We start from the raw sequence: 20,392 nt of genomic DNA on the forward strand, positions 1-20,392 counted from the left end.
CCTCCCCCTTCCTAAAAAGAAGAATTGAAATCACTCGGTCTCCCCTGCGCCTCCGTGTGAGAGCGGTAGGCCCCGCCCGGGAGGTGCGTGCCAAGAGGAAACATCTGCTTAAAAGGTTTGCTTCCAGAGGACTCTGTTTGCCTTATATCCAGAGGAAGGAGGTTGTTCCCAGGTTGTAAGGACACCAGCTCAGAGGGATGCCTCTCCAGGGGGTCACTGTGGTGTCATCCCCAGGGCCCAAGGGGGCTCTGACCTCCTGGGTGGGTGGGCCAAGGCTGGGGAGACCACCCAGCAGGATGGGAGGCAGGGCTGGGAAATAGCAGGGGACCCTGTCCAGCCAAGCTGGGGGCTCCTCTGGGCACGGAAGGGGGCTTCCTTTCCACCTGCATTTGTGGCAGCTCCGTGTTCCTCCATCACGTGGCCAGCCTGGGGACTGTGGTGTCGGCCAGCAGGCCCTGTCTTCCTGGAGTCCAACCCTTTGGCCATTGCGAGGTGGGGTCCCCAGGTGGGAGAGCAGAGTCAGCCTCATAGAGGGCCCCAAGGAGGACCTCCAAGAAGTGAGTGCTCAGGGTGACTCCTGTCTATAGATTGGCACTAATTTGGCACTTGCTGTATGCCTGACTGCCGTCTATGCTGGTTATTACTGTCCAGCTCCTGTTAACTCTGGGGGCGGGGCTCATCTCCCCATTTCACAGGTGAGGAGCCTGAGGCTGGACTGAGCACACAGCCTCCAGGTTTTGTCGGAAGAAGCCATAGCTTGTGGAGCTGACATGTAGGCGCTGTGGCTGCCCCTTCCTTGCGAGTACACACACCGAGGGTTATATTCACACGGAAATATCTAGAGGGGTCCACAGACCCATCAACAGTGGTTACCGTGGGTGGGGGCTGGGAGGGTGGGAGTAGGCCTTTCCCGCGTGACTAAAACCCCAAGCTGAGCCAGCTGCCACACTCACCAGAGGGCATGTCGCTGACTCTGAAAGTAGGAAATAGTGGGGTTCCAGGAGCTGTGTGAAGTGATGGGGTGAAACACGTGGCCCGTGGAACTCAACAAACGTACAGAAAGCTCTCTGCAGTGAAAACGGGCTGCATGGGGCCCCAGAGGCTCCTGGCCCCCTCTGCAGGGGAGGGTCTGGGCCATGCTGTTGGGGTGACATACGATTGGAATTTCTGGAACATTTTGACGGTTCCTGGGGGCAAGAATATGGATTGTTTGGAATCCTTCAAGGAGAAGGGCCCTGGGAAGACGGTGCCCAGAGTTTGGCGCCCAGAGCTCCACACCCAGGACGCCAGAGAGGCTGAGGCTCAGTATTCTCCTTCTGCTTTGCCAGGCCTCTCCAGCATTGCTGTGGTTCAGTCATAAGAGTAACCGCAGGTATCTGAGGTGAGCAGTAGACAGAGATGCTGCAGCCAGAGGTGCTGGTGGTATTCTCAGGAGCTCCGGCCTGCGCTAGTGCTGTGTGACCTCAGGTGCAGACCTCAGCCTCTCTGAGCATCCAGGAAGGGAGGCAGTGATGGTCTCCCCAGTGTTGTGAGCTTTGACCACAGTTAAGACAATGACATAAATGTAAGCACCCCTGTAGCCTCCCCTTCCGCCTTTACCGAGTTCTCTGCCAAAAGAAGCGCACGTTTTTCAGGGGCCCCAGTCTCGCCCATGAAGACAGGCGCAGGAGGATGGGAGGGTCTGGGGCCCTGCAGCGATGAAGTCTTTCCTGGGCCAGTCTTGGTCCCTAGGTGTGCGGGTTGGGAGGGCTCTGGGCAGGGCCTTCCATGTCCGGGAACTGAGAGCACAGAAGAGGGGTTGGGTGTCTCTGGGCATCTCGCCAGATCCACGGGGGGTCCGCAGTGGGCACCGAGACACACCACGTCGGGCTGACACTCATCACAGCTGAGCCGCACCAGCTCTCAGGTCATCCTTATGAAAGCGGGGCGTGAGAGTTGGAGACGCCCCTGGTCCCCTGAGCAAAGCCTGCCCAGACCACCTCCTCAGCTCCCACTTCAAACCTGCTCCAGCTGGTGCCTGTCACCACTTGGGGTCCCTCTGGCGTGTGGGGAGGATCCTGCATTGATGTCTCCGGTCATGGGTCACCGGGGCCTTCACAGACCGTGTGTACTGAGGGCAGCTGTTCTGTGGCTCGGGGCTGGTGGGAGGATCATCTCGCTCTCAGGGATGTGCTCAGAGGGGCGTGCATGCAGGGTAAACCGCCAACCCTAAATACTGCTTAGCGTTCGCAGGAGCAGCGCGATGAGTTTATATTTTGGCAACATTCCTCTGGGGAGTTCAAGGTGATGTGCAGCCAGTCTACATGCTTTCCAACAATGAAAATGCTCTGGGACTCAGGTCAGCCTTCCGTGGTGCCTCAATGCCACCAGGGGAACCCCTAACCATGCAGCCTGGGTCTCCAGAGCCCCCAGCCTCCCTGACTGCTGCCCGCCTTCGTGCACAGAGTTCCCGCTGCCCCGACTTCCCCGAGCTGTGCCTCTGCCAGACGCCCTTCCTGGCTTCAGGCATGCACACAGGTGCAGGTTCTCCTCTCAGGAGCCTCCCTGACTCCCAAGCACCTGATCCAGATGTGTGAGCGCTGACGCAGGACTTTGTGCTTCATGCGAATCTGAGCACCGATTGGCCTCAGAGGTGTCCTGGCTGAGCAGTTCCTTGAGTTTTGTCAATTCCTTCTTGAAAACAAGTGATCTGGATGAGTGTTATCTGTTAAGTGAAACTTTGTAGTTGTCTATCTTGGTCAGAGTTAGGGTGGGCACAGTGCTGGTGGGCAGCAGGCAGTTTAAGAGTAAATCAGGAATTACTTTAAGTGTCGCTGGTACAAGAGGCAGACAGAGAGGAGAGGGTCCTGCTGCCACTCCCCAGGGGCAGCTTCTGTTTCCTTCTAGAGACACTCTGTACATATTGGATCATCTTGTATTCCAGGGGCTCCTGCAGTCTCTTTTGGGGTCACACCCCTCCCCTAGGAAATGCACGTGCCCACATCCTGCCCCGTGTTGTCACAACCCCTCGGGGGACACGTCTTCTGTTCAGACTAAGTGTAGGTGGTCCTTGGCTCTAGGAGGACTTCCCCCAAAGCACCGGGGTGCCTCCTGGGGTCTCAGGGTCCCCCACCCATCACATCCCTGCCAGGTGTGTATGTGAGCGAAGCAGAGAGCTGGCTTAACAGGCTCTGGCCTGATCCTGACTATGACGTCGGCCCGCGTGTACAGTTGAGGAGACTCAGAGGAGGAAGCCTGGCCAAGGCCACCCCAGTGATGAGGCCACGGCTGGACTCAGGCCTGCCTGACCCCAAAGCTGGGCTCTCCCCACTACTGCTCGACCTCATGGGCTGGCCTGTGTGTCCACCACCCCCACTGCCATGAGCTCTGGTCAGGACGTCACCGCCCCCCACTCATCCACCTACCCATCCACCGTCCACCCTCCACCCACTCAGCCACCCGTGACACTCTCTGTTCACATGCCCACACCCCTCAAGCCCACCCAGGATTCACTGTGTTTCTCGTCACAGCCCATTCACACTCGCTGGGTGTGCCAGCCTGCAGCTGAGCCATACCCCCTTGGTGGCAGGTGTGCATGGTGGGCAGGAGAGGACCCCGGAGTGCTGGGCCCAGGTGCTGGGAGAGGGGGGCCCTCCCCTCCACTGGCATCCCCCCCCACACACACACATGGCAGGCGGCCCAGATGGTGCATGCCCCCCCAGCTCTCAGGAGCCGCTCTTGGCAGCACAGCCCCAGCAGCTGGGTGAGGAATGTGCTCCCTCCGTGCGCCAGCCGCGGGGCAAGCAGGGGACATCTGGATCACGTTTGCGGCCGGCGGAGAGCAGGGAGGGTTTCCATTCCAGTCGCTAAGCACACTCCACCCTCCCCACCTCGGAACTCTGCTCAGCGCCAGGGCATCCTGGACCCAGCTCCACGACCATCCCAGGTTGTCTAAGAAGGAAGTCCCACCCCTGCCTCACTTGTTTGGAGGGTCTGTACATGGCTGCAGCTCTGGGCTTCTTGGCCTAACCAAACCCTCAGACCCCTTCTACAAACACAGACACAGACATAATGGCTCTGACGGGCCTTCTACCAGGAGCTGTGGTCACCTTTTGTTTCTTGTCATTTTTCTGCATGTATGTTTTGTTTGCAAGATGGAGTTACATGTGTTTCTACTTCTTTTGGTTTTTATTTGAAGTACAACACACACACAGAAAAGTGCTGTGTGCATGAAGGCTCAGAGTGTGCAGGTAACAGACAACGTTCCCTGACCTGCCCCAGGCCCTGAGCCCCCCTCCCCGGTCACTGCCTGTCGCGGGCCCACCACCCTGACTGTAATGCCAGGTTCTGAACTTCCTGTAAGTGGAGACACTTGGCCCATCCTTTTTGGGGTCTGGTGTCATTCACTCAGCCACGTGTTGGTGACATTTGACAAACTGGTGCGTGGGGTTGTGTGTGTGCTTTTTCCTTGCTGTGTAGTATTCTGCTGTGTGGATCTGCCCCATGACCTCCCAGTGGGCCTCTGTGACAGTGACCAGTGAGTATTCTTATCCTTTGCTGCCGATGCTTGGCCCTTTGCTCTTCTGTTGATTCCCTGCCTGACAGCAAACCACTGAGCCATGGGTGTGTGATATTTCAGGCTGGTGGGTGCTGAAAAATGGTTTCCAAAGTGAAGTTACCCACCATGTGATTTCAGGCTCCATAGGGTCCCACTGGGTGGCTCATCTGGGCCAGCAGGGCTTTCTCTTGAGTTGAGGTCGGCAGTTCTGCTGAGCGTGGCCAGGCCCTCACATGCCTGGATCCCCAGCTGAGGCAGCTGGTCCAACTCGCCCAAGTGAGCCTTCCCATCCAGCAGGTTCAGCAGGACAACCAGAGGTACTGACTGCCTCATGTCCAGCTCAGAGCTGACAGCCATCACTCCTGCCTCATCCTAATGGCCAGAGCAAGTCCCTGGCCAGCTCAGATCCAAGGGCAGGGAATTGAGCCCATCTCTGGGTGGGAGGAGCTGCAGTCACATTGGAATGGGTATGAAGAACTCCTAGGGGGGAGAACTGAGGACATTTTCTGATGCGTCCACCCCCAGGTGGAGGGTATCTTAAGTCGCCATAACTGAACTTTACTGCTGATGGGTAGGCTCAGAGTAGCTCCTTGGTCCCCACCCCCTACACATGGGGGAGCTGCCCACCGAGGCCACCAGTCAGGGAGCAGGTCCTGACCCAAGCTCCGCCCAGGCTCCCGCCACAGGCTCCAAGCCAACAGGCCAGGGTCCCAGATGGCACAAGGGCAGGCAGGGCCTCTCTGGGTTTCTCACAGGCTGGTCAGCACACCTGCGTGCAGCATCTCGCTGACCACCAGATGTTGGCGCTGGTCTGGGGTTCGCAATGCACAGAAAGACAAGGCCCGTGTCCTCGTGGAGACAGGACCGCACAGACCATGATCGCGGGTGCTGACAAGTGCTCCCCAAGAAATTAAGTGGGTGATGCAGTGGGAAGGGCAGGGGTCCTCTGAGGGGGGACATTTGAGCTCGATCCTGTGTGAGGAGGGAACAGCCTTGTGGAGCGCAGGGGAGCATCCCAGCAGGTGGAAACGCCCCGCGGCCGCCCGGGAGAATCTAGTTGGGTCTCCCAGCCTGGAGGCACAGTCAGGTCAGGAGAGGATGGGCCCCTCCTGAGGGAACCCTGGACTGGAGGACGGTGGTGAGACTGGGTCTGGCTCGCTTCCACTGCACCTCAGTGGCATCTTGGTGGCAGAAGGGACCTTCCTGTCCAGGGGGGTGGCTCCCTCCCATCACTGGTGGGATTCACGATCCCCTGCTGGTGCAGGGGGCAGCCTAGCCACCACGGTGTCCCCTCTGGGGCTGCGAGGGTCTTCCCTGTGAAGTGGGACATCCTCTTGTGGAACTTCCTGGCCACCCCTCTGGGGAGGCTCTGAGGGTCCACAGTGATGACCATGCCTGAGCCCAGCAGCGTCGTCAGGTGGAGCACTGGACACATCTGGGCTTTGTCAGGATGAGGGGTCTTAGCACCCAGGCATATACACCGCTCCCAGCAGAAGGCAGCCCACCTCAATCAGAGCTGAGCCCTGCTCAGCACCCAGGTCTTTCAGAGGAGCCTCTCGCTGGCTCGTCCCATCCCTCTGTGCCTCTGCAGGGGCTCTGCTCTTGTCCCCATCTCACAGATGAGAAAACTGAGTCCTGGGTAGAAAAGTCAGTGACATTCAGGCCAAGAGGCTGAGACAGGGTGGAGGGAGGCCAGTCATAACCTCTCTCTTGTAGGCACCATGGTGGCCTTTCCCCTTCTGGTCCATTGTCTAAGACTACCCCTGTCACCTCCCCCTGACCTTGAGATGCAGGAGTTACGGGCCCATTTTATCAGTGGGTAAACTGAGGCCTGGGGCCATGCTGGGGTGATTTCCCCAGTTCACAATCTGTCACAGAGCAGGTTTCCTGGCTTTTGGTCCAGTGCTGTTACCACGGCGATGGGCATCCTTGGTATTGTCACCCACAGGCCCAGGGGATCACGGGGTCCCTGGGGGCAGGAGGGCCAGGGTGGCCTAGCACTGTGTAGCAGGAAGGGTCACAGCGTTAATGGGCAGAGGGACAGCAGCCCAGTCAGACCCCAGGACTGGAAAGGGCTGGGCAGAGGATCCAGTGGACGTGGCTGGAGCACTCGTGGGGGTGGGAGAGCCGCCCGGACCAAGGGAGGGAAACACTAATCCTTGTGTGTATTATCACTGATTCATCAGGCGGTGGAGGCTGTGATTGAAACCAGATGTGGGCAGCGGCCCAAGTTCCAGCGCCTGGAACTCGTTAGGGCTGCGGCCCCCCTGAAAATTCTCATTGCTTTGCAGAGCATTGGGGATCAAAGACAAGCCGTCCCTGACCTTGGCCTTGGAGGGAGAGGGAGGGGTCAGCCTCCTGGTCAGACCCACCCATCTCGATGTGGGGGTCAACCCCATGTCCTCTGCTTCAGCCTGGGAGCCCTGTCCGTCCCTTCTGAGAAATGGCTGCTTCCTGGGGTGCATGCCTGGCTTTTCCCTCCATCCCCAACACACCCACTGGGAGGCTCCAGGAGAGTCCATGCCCCTCCTTGCCCCAGGAAGTTGGCCCTCAGTTGGGAGATTGCCTGCCTTGCTCCAGAACCCCCAAGGTCCAGGAGTTCATGCCCCCATCCACCCTCCAGGAAGCCTTGAGGGTGACAGAGGGTGTTCTGGAGGCAGGTCCTCCCCAAGCAGCGGTATGGAGGCTCAGGTACCCCCCAGAAATATCTGCGCTCACCCTCCTGCTAGCTCCTGTATGTGCTGGCAGTGGACCTGTCCCACCTTGCCCAGGCCCCTCAGTGGCTGGTGTGCAGTGGTCAGTGGCTCAGAGGAGGTGAATCTGTCACCGGGGGTAGGGGTGGAGGCAGTGTAGGGAGGTACTCGGGCTGGGCTGGCCTTCAGGAAAGACTTGCTGCACCACCCACATCCGCCGTGTCGCTCATGACTTCCAAGGTTGGCCCGACAGTTACACGGCCAGAAACCTGCCTGGATCCACATGCGAAGAACCGTGTCCACCCCTCATGTGGATGCAGGAGGATCCCATTGACGCTCAGAGCTCAGGAGGGCCACCCGCGAGCCTGGGGAGCCGGCTCCTGCCTCCACGCGCCGTCACTGCCGGGGGACTACGCCCGTGCTGGAGCGCACTGCTCTGGGGTCCGAGGGCCTCACGGGGTCCACCCCTGACGCGTGGGGGTGTCTCCCAGTGGGTCCTGCCCAGCAGGGATGCCCTGAAGCTACACCCTCCCCGAGTGCTGTGAGGCTTGCGTCCCCTCAGACACACCCACCTTCTGCCTCTTCCACGAGTGTGGCATCGGGCTTCTGGAGGTTCGGGGGCTGTCATAGTTAGGAGGGGGCTCTGGGGCTCATGGTGGTGCTATAATAGAAGGTCTAGGAAGAAAGAGAGGGAGAAAGGAGGAAATCTGTAGTCAGGGCTCTGCAGCCTCGCCGAGCTGTGGTCTTGGAGGAAGCCTGACCTCTGCCCCCTGTCCCCTCGATCTCCTCACTGCTTCAGCAGGTGGTGATGCCCACCTGGCCTGGGGCTTGGGCCCACAGAGGAGCCTGGGAAGGTGCTGGCACTGGAGGCCATCGTGGAGGACACGAGGTGGGGCTGTGTGAGGCCCCGAGTGCCATACAGGGAGCTGGGACACTGTGGAAGCCACGGTGGTCTCCGGACCCTGGAGGCCCCTTGCTCTCTGCAACTCTGGGTGTTGGGGTCCCTGTCTGTAAGCCCAGTGGCAGCGGTGTCTTCCTCCAGGACCGGCGAGGGCTGCCAGCGGAGTCCCCAATCATGGTCAGGATCCTGGAAGCCCAGGAGCCGCCTTCACGGAGGGGCACCTCCCACGGGCAGCTGTACCCTGCCCCAGGCAGAGTGTCTGCAGGCTGGGACGCCACGATCCTCCCAGGAGTCTGGCCTGAGCAGGACAGAGTGTGCCCGGAGGCGCTGGGGACAGGTGGCCGCCTGCCCTCGCTCGGGACACCTGACACCAGCCCGTTGCTGTCCTGCCCCCGGACCTTTGGAGGACAGGGACGGGGCTCCAGGGGACACCTGACCTGATCGCGGAGGTTCCCTCCAGTCCCTGGCTGATGCTCTGGGCAGAGGAATCGGGACTGTCCTCGGTGAAACAGCGCCTGTGGGGCTGGGAGGTGGGACCGTCCTGCCGTCCATGGGCCATCTCCCTTCTTGGTCCTGATTCCACAGCATTTATGCAGCACCTGCTATGTGCCTGGCCCTGCCCTGCACACTGTTTCACTGAGGAAGACAGTCACATTCAGGCAAAGACGTGGGAGGTGAGGGCAGAGAGGGAACGGCCAGTCACAAAGGTCCATGAGGGCACTCAGGATGCCCGCCAAGAGGCAGGGGCTACCCGGTAATGGTCTCAGGTGACGTGTCTTAGGGGTCAACTCGCCCCTCTGCCTCCAAGAAGGTCCAGTGTTCAGCTCACCTTGGCAGGAGCTTCCGGACCTTGGCCTGCTCCCCAGCGCAGGGTGGAGGCCAGGATATCAGGGCTTGGATCGCTGGTGCTCTGTCCCCGCCCCCACCTGCAGCGGCAGAGGCTGCGGCCGGGCAATGTGCCAAGGGGCACACTGGGGCCGGGGAGCAGTGCCCCTCCTCAGTTTACAGGGCTCCCCACCAAGCCTCCATGGGCCTGGGGAACCCTGCCTGCCTGTGGGTTGGTGCCAGGAACGGAGTCTGGGCACGTCACAGGTCATAGCCCAAGACTCCGCAGAGAGTGGCCTCTGGGCCCTGGGCTTCCTCATCGGCCGCCTCGCAGGCTGGGGGCTGCGTGGAGTGCTCAGGTTGAGGCCGGGCTCACAGTCAGGGCCCTGCCCCCGGAGCAGGGTTACCTGTCGGTCCGGGCCCACCTGCCCACTTCCTGCCGCTTCTGTGAGGGTCAGACGAGGTGACGGCAGAGTCAGACCACAAGAGGCCAAAGCAAGCCCTGCTTCTGCAACAGCACCTGTGGGGGATGGGCTGTGCTGATGCTAAGGGCCCCCTCCCGTGGAGGGTTCTAGAACCCCAGGGCTGGGAGCGCGGGGCTGTGGCCAGTTCTCAGCTGGGCAGGGCGGGCTGGGAACACAGGCGGACAGGGAAAATGATGGATGGGGTGGCTTGTTCCGGCACATTCTGTGTTCTTTCCCACCAGCTCTGCTCGGCCCCGGAGAGCGGCTTCCTCTGTCAACGAGTTAGTGACATTTAGTGGGAACTGGAGCCACTGTCTGGGAAACACGCAGGGTCCCCAGGGGCCTGGGGAGCACCGCCCGGGTCTGGGAATGTTCTCGAGGGCTCGGAGCCGGGGCCGTGGGTGGGGCTGCAACCGAGTAGGCCGTCCCCTCTCACCCTCTGGCTCCTGCACCGCAGCCGGACATCAGGACACCAGGGGGGCCCCCACCCTCCGGGATTGAGGGACGGGCAGTTCAAAGAGGAGCGAAAGAGGGAGCAGCAGGTCTCGGGTGGGTAGGACTCTGGGGCCACCTCCAGCACCCTGTCGGCTGTGTGAGCTCGACAGGTCACCCACCCTCTCTGTGCCTCAGTTTCCTGTCTGTCAGATGGAGAACTAGGCTGCCTCCCACGTTGTGCGAGGGTCAGACTCCTGGCTGGGCCCTCAGCGCATCCCTGCCCCCTGAGCACACGGGGAGGGGACCCCGGGGGAGGGGCCGGCACCCCGAGAGTTCCCCCCAACACACACCAGCAAAAGGGCCGTTGTTCTGGCCAAGATGCTGTGCGGGCTCCTGGGGAGCTGACAGGGACCCTGGTCAGGGAGAAGCCCAGACGTGTCTTCTCCAATTCCACCCCATCTCCCACTTTTTTCTCTATGGGGTCCTGTGGCTGCCATGGCCCCGGACTGGTGATGGGGCCAGCAGAGGCCCAGGGATGCTGAGGCCACCCCGATTCTTCCTTCCTGGAGCTCTGACACCTAGGGAGAGCCTAAGGGAGTTGGGAAGATGGTCCTTGCACTTAACCTGCCGCAAAGCTGGGGCACCCGGGGCGTCACCCACTGACTCAGAGCAGCAAACCCACCCCAGCCTCAAACCCCAGGCAGCCAGCCTTTCCGTGTCTGGTCGGCCCACATGATGTTCCCCAGGGAGCATGAGGTGGCTGCAGAACTTTCTGATCTCCCAGGCGGTGGCGGAGCCTGGGGCTTGAGGCACCCCTGGAGAGCCCCAGGCTCGGGCCCTGCTGTCTGTCAGGCTCTGAGACCCTGAACAAGACACTTGCCCTCCCCGAGCCTCAGTTTCCCCTTCCACAAATGGGCCTGATGGGGGCCCCTGTGGAGATGCATTGAGTCCTTCTGCAGGGTGTGGCATTCCTGGTCACAGTCGTCCCTGGGACCCTCAGTGGGCACGCTGATGTGCATGGGACACGTGCCAAGCCCTCACCTGGGGAGCTGTTATTTATATGTTAATCTTATAAAGGTGAAGGAACTTAAAGCTAGACATATGTCCAGCTGCCAGGGCCCCCTCCCTGACCTGCTACGTCAGAGCTCCCTGAAAGGGGCTTGTGCAGGGGATATCCTGATTTTGGGTGGGGGCGTCTGTGGGGCTGAGGGTCCCCAACGACTTCAGAGTCAGGAGTGGGGAAACAGACCCAGAGTGGGTATGGGGGGGCCGTTTGAGCCAGGAGGGTGTCCCACGGACCTGTCTCTCACAGGCAGGCACAGGGGCCAATGGCGCTTTCTGGGGAGGGTATGAGGGTGCAACGAGAGGCTGCGTGGACATGCAGGGCACAGAACCCGGCTCCCCCGGGGCTGGGACTCTTGGGAGTGGGCCCCGGAGGGTGGAGGACCTGAGAGTGGGGGAGGGGAAAGAGCGGCCTCACGTGGCCGGCTCAGGCTTCTGGGTGGAGTCTGGACCTCACCGGGAGCTGTGCCCTGCCGACCACGCCGGCACCCTCAGGAGTCTTCACGGCGGCGGGAGCTGCCCCCCTCCTGGCCCTCAGCACCCCCGCAGTGGGCCCCTACCCTGCCCCTACGACCTGGCCAGCTCCTGTTCATGCTGGTTTGTGGGCTCAGAGTCCCCCCCTAGGTGACCCTATGGGGCGGCCAGACAGGCAGTCAGGTTGTGCTAGAGCCCTTGGGGGTCTTGGGCCTTGGAAGGGGCTAGGGGCTGGTCAGGAGGCCAGCACTCAAGAGACTGAGGCTGCCCATCTGGCAGCTTGTTAGCCATGTGCCCTCAGACCATGCAGGCCGGCAGACGGGCAGGCTTGTCTCCTCCACACACAGCTCGGGGCTGCAGAGGTGGAGAGAGAGAGCAGTAATTAATAACAGCAATGATGGTCCAACCATGGTGGGTGCCCTGCCCTCCGCTAAGCACTCTTCTCCGTCTCCTTTGACCCATGCTGCACCCCGGGAGGTGGGTGACAAGTGTGCCCATGTAGACACGAGGAGCCCAACTTAGAGGCGGCCACTCATCCGGAGGGTGGGCCTCTAGCCCCCTCACACCCTACTGTCCTTGCTTGGCCAGCCCCAGGGAGGGCAAGTGTCCAGGGTGAGCTGTGGTTGCATCCACAGACCCCCGGGTCGGCCCACCTTGGGGCTGGAGCAGCCAGGACCCTTGACCTGCTCCCTCCAGGCACTGAGCAGGGAGCCCCCTCCTCTCAGAGGGCTGCCCAGCAGTAACCTCACTCTTGGGTCCTGCCCTGGCCTCCGGCATGTGCACAGGTGGCCTTCTGGAAGTGCCAGCCCAGCCAGAGACCCTGAGGTGGGGGAGGCGGTGGCGGTCAGGAAGCAGGGTCGTCTCAGAGGGTATCACATTCCAGGGGAGCCAAAGACCCTCACATGGGGCACCTCTCCTGAGGACGTGAGGTCAGAGCTGAAGCCCCAGGAGGGAAGGGGAGTTGGGGGGAGGCCCCGGGGAACCCCATGTGCAGTGGAAACTGCTGAGGGTTTCAGGCGGCAGAGGTGACACCTGTGCACACCCTGATGGGCTCCCCACTGCCCGCCAGCTTCGTCCGGATTCTTTGCACGACTAGAGAGAGGCCCGTGTGCTCCCGCCGGCATTTGTGCTGTTCCTTGCCATCTTCACACCACCCTTGCTCTTTCCTGAGGGCCTCCGTCATGCTCTGCTCTGGATCTGGGCCGAGGGCAACCTCAAGAGCAGGGTCCCAGCCCTCGCATTGCTTCATAAACCGTTCCTGATTGCATTGAGAGCTCACCATCACCCATTACAGAGGAGTAGAAAGGCTCAGAGAGGTGAAGTGACTTGCCCTACGTCACACAGCCATCAGGCAATAGAGCCAGACTCAAACAAGATTCAACATATGTGAGGCTTCCTGCACCCGTGGCCCCACCGTGTGCAGCCCAGGGACCTAAGACCCAGCGTAGGAGGTGGGGATGCACCCCCACTAACCCGCAGCCTCCATCCACCTGGGTCTGATTCCTCTCCTGCAAGGAGAGTTCTCATTGATGCAAACCAGTCCTTGAAATCCTGTGGACTTGTGTGCCCTGTGGGGACGCACCCATACGTGCTGTGTGCCCTTGGCAGATGGCTGCACCTCTCTGTGCCTGTAAAACGGGGCTGGAAGCAGCATTCCCTGTGCTGGGTTTCCTGACGATAACAGGAGCCATGACTCATCTACCAAGTGCATGCATGTCTCCTCCATAGGTGGGCAGCCTGGAGCTCTGCCTTCAGGGCCTGTAGACACCCGAGGGATGGGTGAGAGGCTACATGTGACGCAGGCACACTCGGTCCACCCCTCCCCTATGCCCCCTGAGCCGGGGTTTCTGGTCTGCTCCACTTGTGACACTCCAGCAAAGCCCCTGCATGGAAGGACTTGGAAAGGTCGAAACAGGCCATGTCCCCAGCGTCCCAGCCTGGCGTCCTGAGTACCCTCCCTGGACAGCCTGCTGGCGGGACTGCCTGCCCCAGGGTGGCCTGGTCAGATGAAGGGCTGGCCAGGACAGGCAGGACTGCACCCCGCAGGGGTGGCCCAGGGCCCGCGGCGCTGGCCACGTTTGCCTTCTTTGGTTGTCAGTGGGGACTGGCTGCCGGCCCTGCAGCCAGGCATGGTGTTGACAGGCCCCCACAGCTGCAGTGCACGTGTGCCCGGCCGTCAGCTCCTGACAGGCGGCGGCAGGGGGCAGGGCGCCCGGCGGGGGGCGGGGGGGGCGGCCACAGCTGAGGGCACAGCAGGTGCTGTGTGGCCCGGTGGCTGCCGGCGACTGGCTGCTTCCCCCTCCGTGGGGACAGTGAGGAGGGGGCTTTCTGCTCCCACCTCAGGGGCCCTGGGGTGCTGCAGGCGTCTCCTCGCAGTATGGAGGACGTGGGGCCAAGGAAGGAGGTCTGCTCAGTCTGGGACACAAACGCTATTGTCGCTGTCACTGTCCATGGAGGCGGGCGGCCCAGATCACGTGGGGCCCCTGGGAGGAGGAGGAGAAGAAGTGAATGGGTTGACAGGTGTCCAGCCCAGCCCCGTCACCCCCTGGCCCCCAGTGAGACCCCATCAGGGTTAACAGGATGGGCAGTGGCGGGGGTGGGGGGCGGGCAGGCAGCACAGGCTGGGCCAGTTTGTAACAGGAGGGGACGCCCACCTGTAATCGCAGCTGCCCTCCCAGATCTCTATGGTCGCCGGATGCTGGCTGATGCTGAGCTGGGGCCGGGGCCGGTAGGGGTGGGGGGTGGCCCAGAGGCTCGCTCCCTCCCGCAGTTGAGAATACCTGGGCAGCTGCTGCCTTGGGTTCGCGTGGACGATCAGTCACCCAGAGGCCTTTTCCCAGGGCCTGCTCTGTGGGCCCAAGGGCTCGGGGGCATATCAGGCTGGGGTCTCTCCTTCCCATCTCCACCCTGTCTCCACACCCTGGCTCCTAGCAGAGCATCAGAATCCTTGACACAGTGGGATTCTGTGGAATCTTTGACACAGAATCCGGGGCAGGACCTGCTGCTCTGTGGACCACACTTGAATGGCCAGGCCTAAAATGGCCTGAAATCGAATGTGTCCTTGGCCTGGCTGGTCCCAGGTGTCGCCTGGGCCAGGAAACGGTGAAAATACAGGTTCCTGCCTCCCAGTCTCCCCGGGGAAGACCCCCAGACCTGCCTTTTAGCATCTGCTCTAGGATGGATAATGCTAGGGTGTCCCTGAGCGAGAGCTCCCCCTGGGATCCTATTAGGAATGCAAAGTCTCAGGCCAGCCCCGCACCTGCAGAATCAGAAATGGGGGTGGGGAGGTCATCCACACAGGCCCTCCAGAAGCTGCTGATTAAGGAAGTGGGGGCACCACAGCCTCAGGGGGTGCTCCCCGACTCCCTGGCCTGCAGTTGAGAAAACCCAAGCTCCCCAGGGTCACCCCCACAATGAGAACCCCAGGCCTGTTCTGGTGGCCCAGGTTCTTGAAGCTATGCCCTCCAGCATACCTGAAGTGGGCTGACCCATCCTGCTGTCTGATCCCAGGTGGGTGGGATGCCAGCCACCTGTGAGCACACCTGGGGCTTCTCTGTGGCGGGCTGTGGGCAGAGTGTCCCCCACCTGGGCTCCAGCTGCTTGGGGCCTCGCCCAGGAAGCAGGTGGGCCTGGACAGTGCCAATCCCTCCACCCCTTGGCCTGACTCACCTGCTCTCTGTCTCTTTCTCCTGGCCCTCCACCCCGGTGGCATCCACAGCAGACAGAAAGGAGAAGGCCACCGCGATGCCCGACTCCCCAGCTGAGGTGAAGACGCAGCCCCGGGCCACGCCCCCCAGCATGCCACCCCCACCGCCTGTCGCATCCCAGGGGGCCACACGACACCCCTCCTTCACACCCCACACAAGTGAGTAACCCCAGGACTGGGTCTCAAGGGGGCGGTGGGAAGAGTCACCTCTGGGTGGGGGTGTCCCTCGAGCCATTTGAGGTCCGAACTTTCACCTGGACCTGTAAACGACCCCTCATTGGGCCTTTGAGAGGGAGGATCTCATTATGGTTCAGACCCCAGCTCTTCTACTTGGTAGCTGTGTGACTTTGGGGAAAGTTCTTAACCTCTCTGGGCCTGGCGTTTCTCACTGGGAAAGCGGGGCTGGCCATGGCCCTGCCTCACAGAGCTGCTGTGAGGACGAATGAGTTAATAATTCTCAGCGGGGCGGGCACACGGTGAGCCCCCCATCAAGGTCAGGTGCTATACTGGAGCTCAGAGAGGGACGAAGAGTTCTCTGTGGTCACACAGCAGACTACTTGCATGTGGGCGAATCCTGTTTGGCCTGGACCCCAAAGGGTGAAGGGGCAGTTGGAAGCGTTTCTGGCCTTGGAAGAGCCCTGCGGCCAGTCCTGATCCAGGTGTGTGGGTGGGCCAGGAGCTGGGCCCACAGGCCCATAGCTGCCAGCAGCAAGGTAGGCAGACCAGACCCCAGGGTGGTGCCTCACGGGCACTGGGCCATAGTTGAGCATCTTGGTACACACAGTGGGTGTAGGTGGGCTTGCGGAGTCCACAGCCACCCCTGGAGCCCTGGGCCTTTGAGTCGGAGCAGTTGGGAAGGAGACCCCTGGCTTGTGCTTGTGTGGGAGACAGTGTTCCCTGTCCCTAAGACCAGGGGCTCAGCAATGTGTCCTAAGTGTTTCTGGGTGATCCACGTGCCTCACCACCCACACATTCAGAGGTCAGAAAGCCCCACACTAGGGCTCCCTTCCCCAGGCTTTGGACCCAAATGAAGGCCCTCTGTGGAGCAGGAACCTCAGTTCCTCAACCTGGCGGCCCCTGGCCGCCCCCAAGTTCCTCAGGCCCCACCCTGCTCACCAGGGTCCATGTCTCTTCCCAGAGCCCGGGCCCCAGCCTGGCTCTGTCTGTTACTGGTTGTGAATGGTGCTGGTGCTGCCATCAGAGGCTGGGCAGTGGCCCCCATCTAGAGGAGGGGTCCGGCTAGGTCCCTTACTGCAGGATGCTGGTCTCTGCTGGTAAACAGGGAAGTGCCACCTGCTCCCAGGTGCGGCCACCTGAACACAGGACTGTCTGGCACAAACAGTTCCAGCACCTCTCCCCAGCGGGGTCAGTCTGAGTCAGGGTCCCCACACATGATGGATGAGCCCATGTCCCCACACTTGCCTCCTGTCTCAAGACGGGGCCCTGCCGTCCACTCCTGAGTGCCCGGCCTGCACTGGCCACACAGGAGGGGCCAGAGGTGGCCGGACTTTGCTCACTCACTGTTCTCCTGGGGACTCTGGCCAGCCGGTTACCCCTCCTTCTTCTCCGGAAGAGTCAGTCCTCACCTCGGGCTGAACTGCAGGCCGATCTCTGTCCACTGACTGCAGCTGCCCCATCCAGCCTCACCGGTAGAGAGGGAAGGCTCCGGCCTGGCTGAGTTTCACCCACATCCGTGCAGCCCAGGGTGTCCACGCAGCCCAGGGTGTCCATGCAGCCCAGGCAGGAAAAGGAATTTTCCTGATGGGGCAGCAGCAGGTCCCCCTGGGATGATGACACCCCCACTCTGTTGTCCAAGCAGTTCCAAGCAGGAGAGACCAGTGGACCCTCGGAGGGCCTGGCCAAGGGCTCCGAGCCAGGGTCTCCGATCCTCGTGGGCGTGGCTCCGTGGCCTGCCTTTCTTCTCAGTCCAGGAGCCTGTGTTCCGGAAGGCACTGGTCTGGGAAACAGATGTTCCAGGTTGCGGATGAGGCTGGGGTCAGATGCCACGGGGCCTGGTGAACAGATGTGTGGTGGCAGGGCCATGTGTGGTGTGGGGTCCATTCCCTCTGGCCAGGGTCCCAGCTCTATTCAAAGCATGGAGATTATGAGAGAACGGGTCTTTCTTCTCTAAGCCGACACCTAGTTCCCTCTGTCCGCTGGGAGCTTTTGTCTGAGTGTCAGGCTGCCTCTGGGGTGGCCTCATGTTTGTTCCCTAACCCTCGGAATTCCCTGAAAGCAGGGTGTTAACATGAGGTTAACATCTCATCTCATCTGTGCACCTGGCTGATGGTGCCCAGAGTAGACGGATCCTCTGCACTCCCCATGGATTCCTGCCAAGAACCTCCCCCGCTGCCCCAGGGCCGACCTGCAAGCCAAGCTGACCAGGGACTGACTGGGAGCCACGGCTTGAGGGCTGTGTTTTTTTTCTTGCCCGGTGACTGCCCTGGGCACAAAGTTTATTTTGGAGTTGAAGCTGTGGCATGGCCACAGGAAGGTGGCAGGAGTGCCAAGAGAACTCTGGGGAGGGATATGAGGAGCTATTCTGCAGCTGGGAGGACCCTTAAGGGGCAAACACTCCATCTTGCTCTTACCCCCTGCGACAGGGGGCACACTCTCTGTTTTCGGTGGTACGGCTTTTCTCCTTGTGGCTTTTGTCCACTGACCTCAGCTCAGACGAATCAAATCTCTCTTCCTGTTTGGTGCTTCCCCCCATCACGGCAGCTCAGACCTGGCCTTTGTTTTGGAACCATTGTTGGCTTATCTGTCGATGGAAACCCCCAGCCCCTCAGCCTGGGCCCTGAGGATGGTGCCAAGTGGGATCACCAGGCACCTTCCAGAAACAGCTGTTTAAGAGCCAGGGTGTCCCACTCATGCCCACGAGGAGCCAGAATTCCGGTCGAGCCCCAGAAGTTCCCACCAGAAGTGGCCCCAAGAGATCCCAGACCCGCCCATTTCACAGACGAGGAAGCCGAGGCCCAGAGAAGGGAGTGGACTGGGCCTAGGTGATGACAGAGGCCCAACCCCCAAAACGCTGTCGAGAGGCAGGGGAGGGGCCGGCTGAAGACACCCCCCCGGGCGGGGTCCGGAGCCCAGCCTCCTTCCTCACAGCGTGTTTTTCTTATTTTGCTTACAGATCGAGAGGACGGGCCTGCGATGTCTCTGCCCCATGGCCGTTTTCATGGCTGCTTAAAATGGTCTATGGTCTGTCTCTGTAAGTAAAATAACAAAAACCACTGTTCTCCCAGAGGTCCTGGCCCAGGGCCTACCGCCCTGTCTGCGCCCCCTGCATCTGCCATGCTAGGCCAGCCTCCCTTAGGGAACAAGGGCCCAGGGGCCGACCAGGAGGACTGAGCGGTGGGGTCCCCAGCCCACAGACCGGGTTCACACCGGCCCTGCCGCCCACACACTGTGACCTTGGGCAGGTGGATGGCCTCTCTGAGCCTCCGTCTCCCCACCTCAGAACTGGGCAAAGCAGGCAGGTCCCAGAGTTGCAGGATGGTAGAATGCCAGTAGCAAGTCCGCAGCCTCTCCCAGGGCAGACCCTGCTCTTAGCCTTGCAGGCACTGTGTCCTCAGGCAGGGAACCCCACCTGTAGAAAAGCAGTCATGGGCCCAGCGCTGAGGGCAACGACACGGAGCCCCAGGGTGCTGCTGGTCACATCATGGGAGTCCCTGGCACACGCAGGGTGCTCCACAGGTATTGGTCACCAGTGGACATTCCCATCACAGTGCTCGGGCTGCAGCTGGTGCCATAGGGGAGGCTCTTGCAGGGCGATGCTGGGAGTGTGTCAGCCTGCACGCGCAGCGATGTAAGCCCAGGTGTGTGGCCTCATCCGGGGCCCTGTGCGTCCATGGAGCTGCGGTACTCCCAGGCCTGGGTGCTTTGTGTGGCCAGGAGGATGGTGCCCGAGGGCAGGCTGGGGGCTGGCAGGAGGGGCTGTTTTTGATGCCTCATCCTAAGCTCCCCCCACCCCGCCCAGGCTCCGGGCCTGGGGGAGCCGTGGGGGTGCTGCTCCGTGCCCCCAAAAACCTCGGCCGGGACACGTGTGGTCTATCTTAGTAACACACCTGTTGTGGGAATGAAAGCACTTGTGGCCGGGGGTTATTTTCGGCGTCACTTTAGCAAGCTGCTGAGACTGCCCGGCAGCCCGGGAGGGAACTCGGCGAGAGAGGGCAGGCCAGCCGCGGGAGGACCAGGCACCGAGGGCCAGCGGGTAAGGGCGCCACAGGGAGGCCGGGCCAGGGGCCGCCGGGCGGGGGCCCAAGCAGCAGGGACAGCCACAGGTCTTTGAAGCCCCTGGAAGGCCAGACCCCAAGTGATGGCCCAGCTCTGCTGCAACTGGCCAGGAGGCCCTGCTGTGGTGAGGTCCCCATGCAGCAGGCCACCTCCAGCCTGTCTGGGTGACCGCCAGTGGCTGTCATCAGCCCCAATCGGGGTGTGTGTGTGTGTGTGTTGGTGTCCACCGAGGGATCAGTGGAGCTCTGCGGTGACAGAGAAAAGTAGCACAACTTTGGGGTCTTCTGGTCCCCAAATCCTAGGACACGGCTCGGAGGGACAGGGCCCTTCTTGTCTGTGTCTGGAGCTTACCCCTCCCCGGGCAAGAGGGAGTCCCCGGAATGAGGCACATTGTCCTCAGGGTTGTCCCTGAGCCAGAGTGTCACCTGTGGGTTCTAGAAAGAGCTCCTAGGGTCCCCCAGCCCAGAGGGGGCAAACAGAGTTCAACCTGCACTGCGTCTCCAGGGGAGGGAGTGGCAGCGCCAAGGGCCCAGTGGAGGATGGGGCCGAGGGGCCCAGTAGGCCCCCCGCCTGCAGCCGGCCCTCCTCAGGACACGCAGGGGGCACGTCTGCTTTGGTGCTGACCCTGGCCTTCAATCAGTGGTTCCCAGACGTCTGTCAAGTGGGGGCCAGTTCTGGACGAGCGATCACCCAGCACGTGAAAGCAGTCAGGTCAAGCATTTCCAGCCCCTTCTGGTAGGAGAGGCATGACCTGTGTTCTACAAGCAGGGGCATGAGACGGAGGGAGCCAGGAACTGTCCTCCCGGCCCTGAGACCCCTCCTCTGGCTTGGGCCAAGGGCCATTTGCAGATGAAGAAACTGAGGCCAGGACCAAGTCTCACCCCCACAGCATGTCTGGGCTGGTTTGGGACGTCCACTTCTGACCAGGGCACTTGGGGGGCAGGGCTGTGTCAGCCTGCCACTGAGGAGCGGCATGGTGCCGGGGCACCTGGGGGCAGAAGGCAACCTTGAACACCGCATGCAGGGCACAGGGACTATGAGGCCCACCGTCCGTGGATT

The 20,392-nt window shown here is 61.4% G+C and overlaps 1 protein-coding gene across 9 annotated transcripts in view; it reads left to right on the forward strand.

The window, feature by feature from the left end:
* Positions 1-20,392, forward strand: part of CBFA2T3 (CBFA2/RUNX1 partner transcriptional co-repressor 3) — a 76,632-nt gene that overhangs the window by 41,723 nt on the left and 14,517 nt on the right. For 6 of the 9 annotated variants that reach the window (XM_043435615.1, XM_043435614.1, XM_043435622.1 and 3 more), the window contains 2 exons: positions 15,110-15,256; positions 18,231-18,308. In XM_043435615.1, coding sequence (XP_043291550.1) covers positions 15,110-15,256; positions 18,231-18,308 — 225 coding nt within the window. The remainder of the gene's footprint in view (positions 1-15,109; positions 15,257-18,230; positions 18,309-20,392) is intronic. The other 3 variants (XM_043435617.1, XM_043435616.1, XM_043435620.1) reach the window with 2 other exon arrangements.

The sequence above is a fragment of the Cervus canadensis genome, chromosome 18 (assembly GCF_019320065.1).
Source record: "Cervus canadensis isolate Bull #8, Minnesota chromosome 18, ASM1932006v1, whole genome shotgun sequence".
Taxonomy (NCBI): Eukaryota; Metazoa; Chordata; class Mammalia; order Artiodactyla; family Cervidae; genus Cervus; species Cervus canadensis.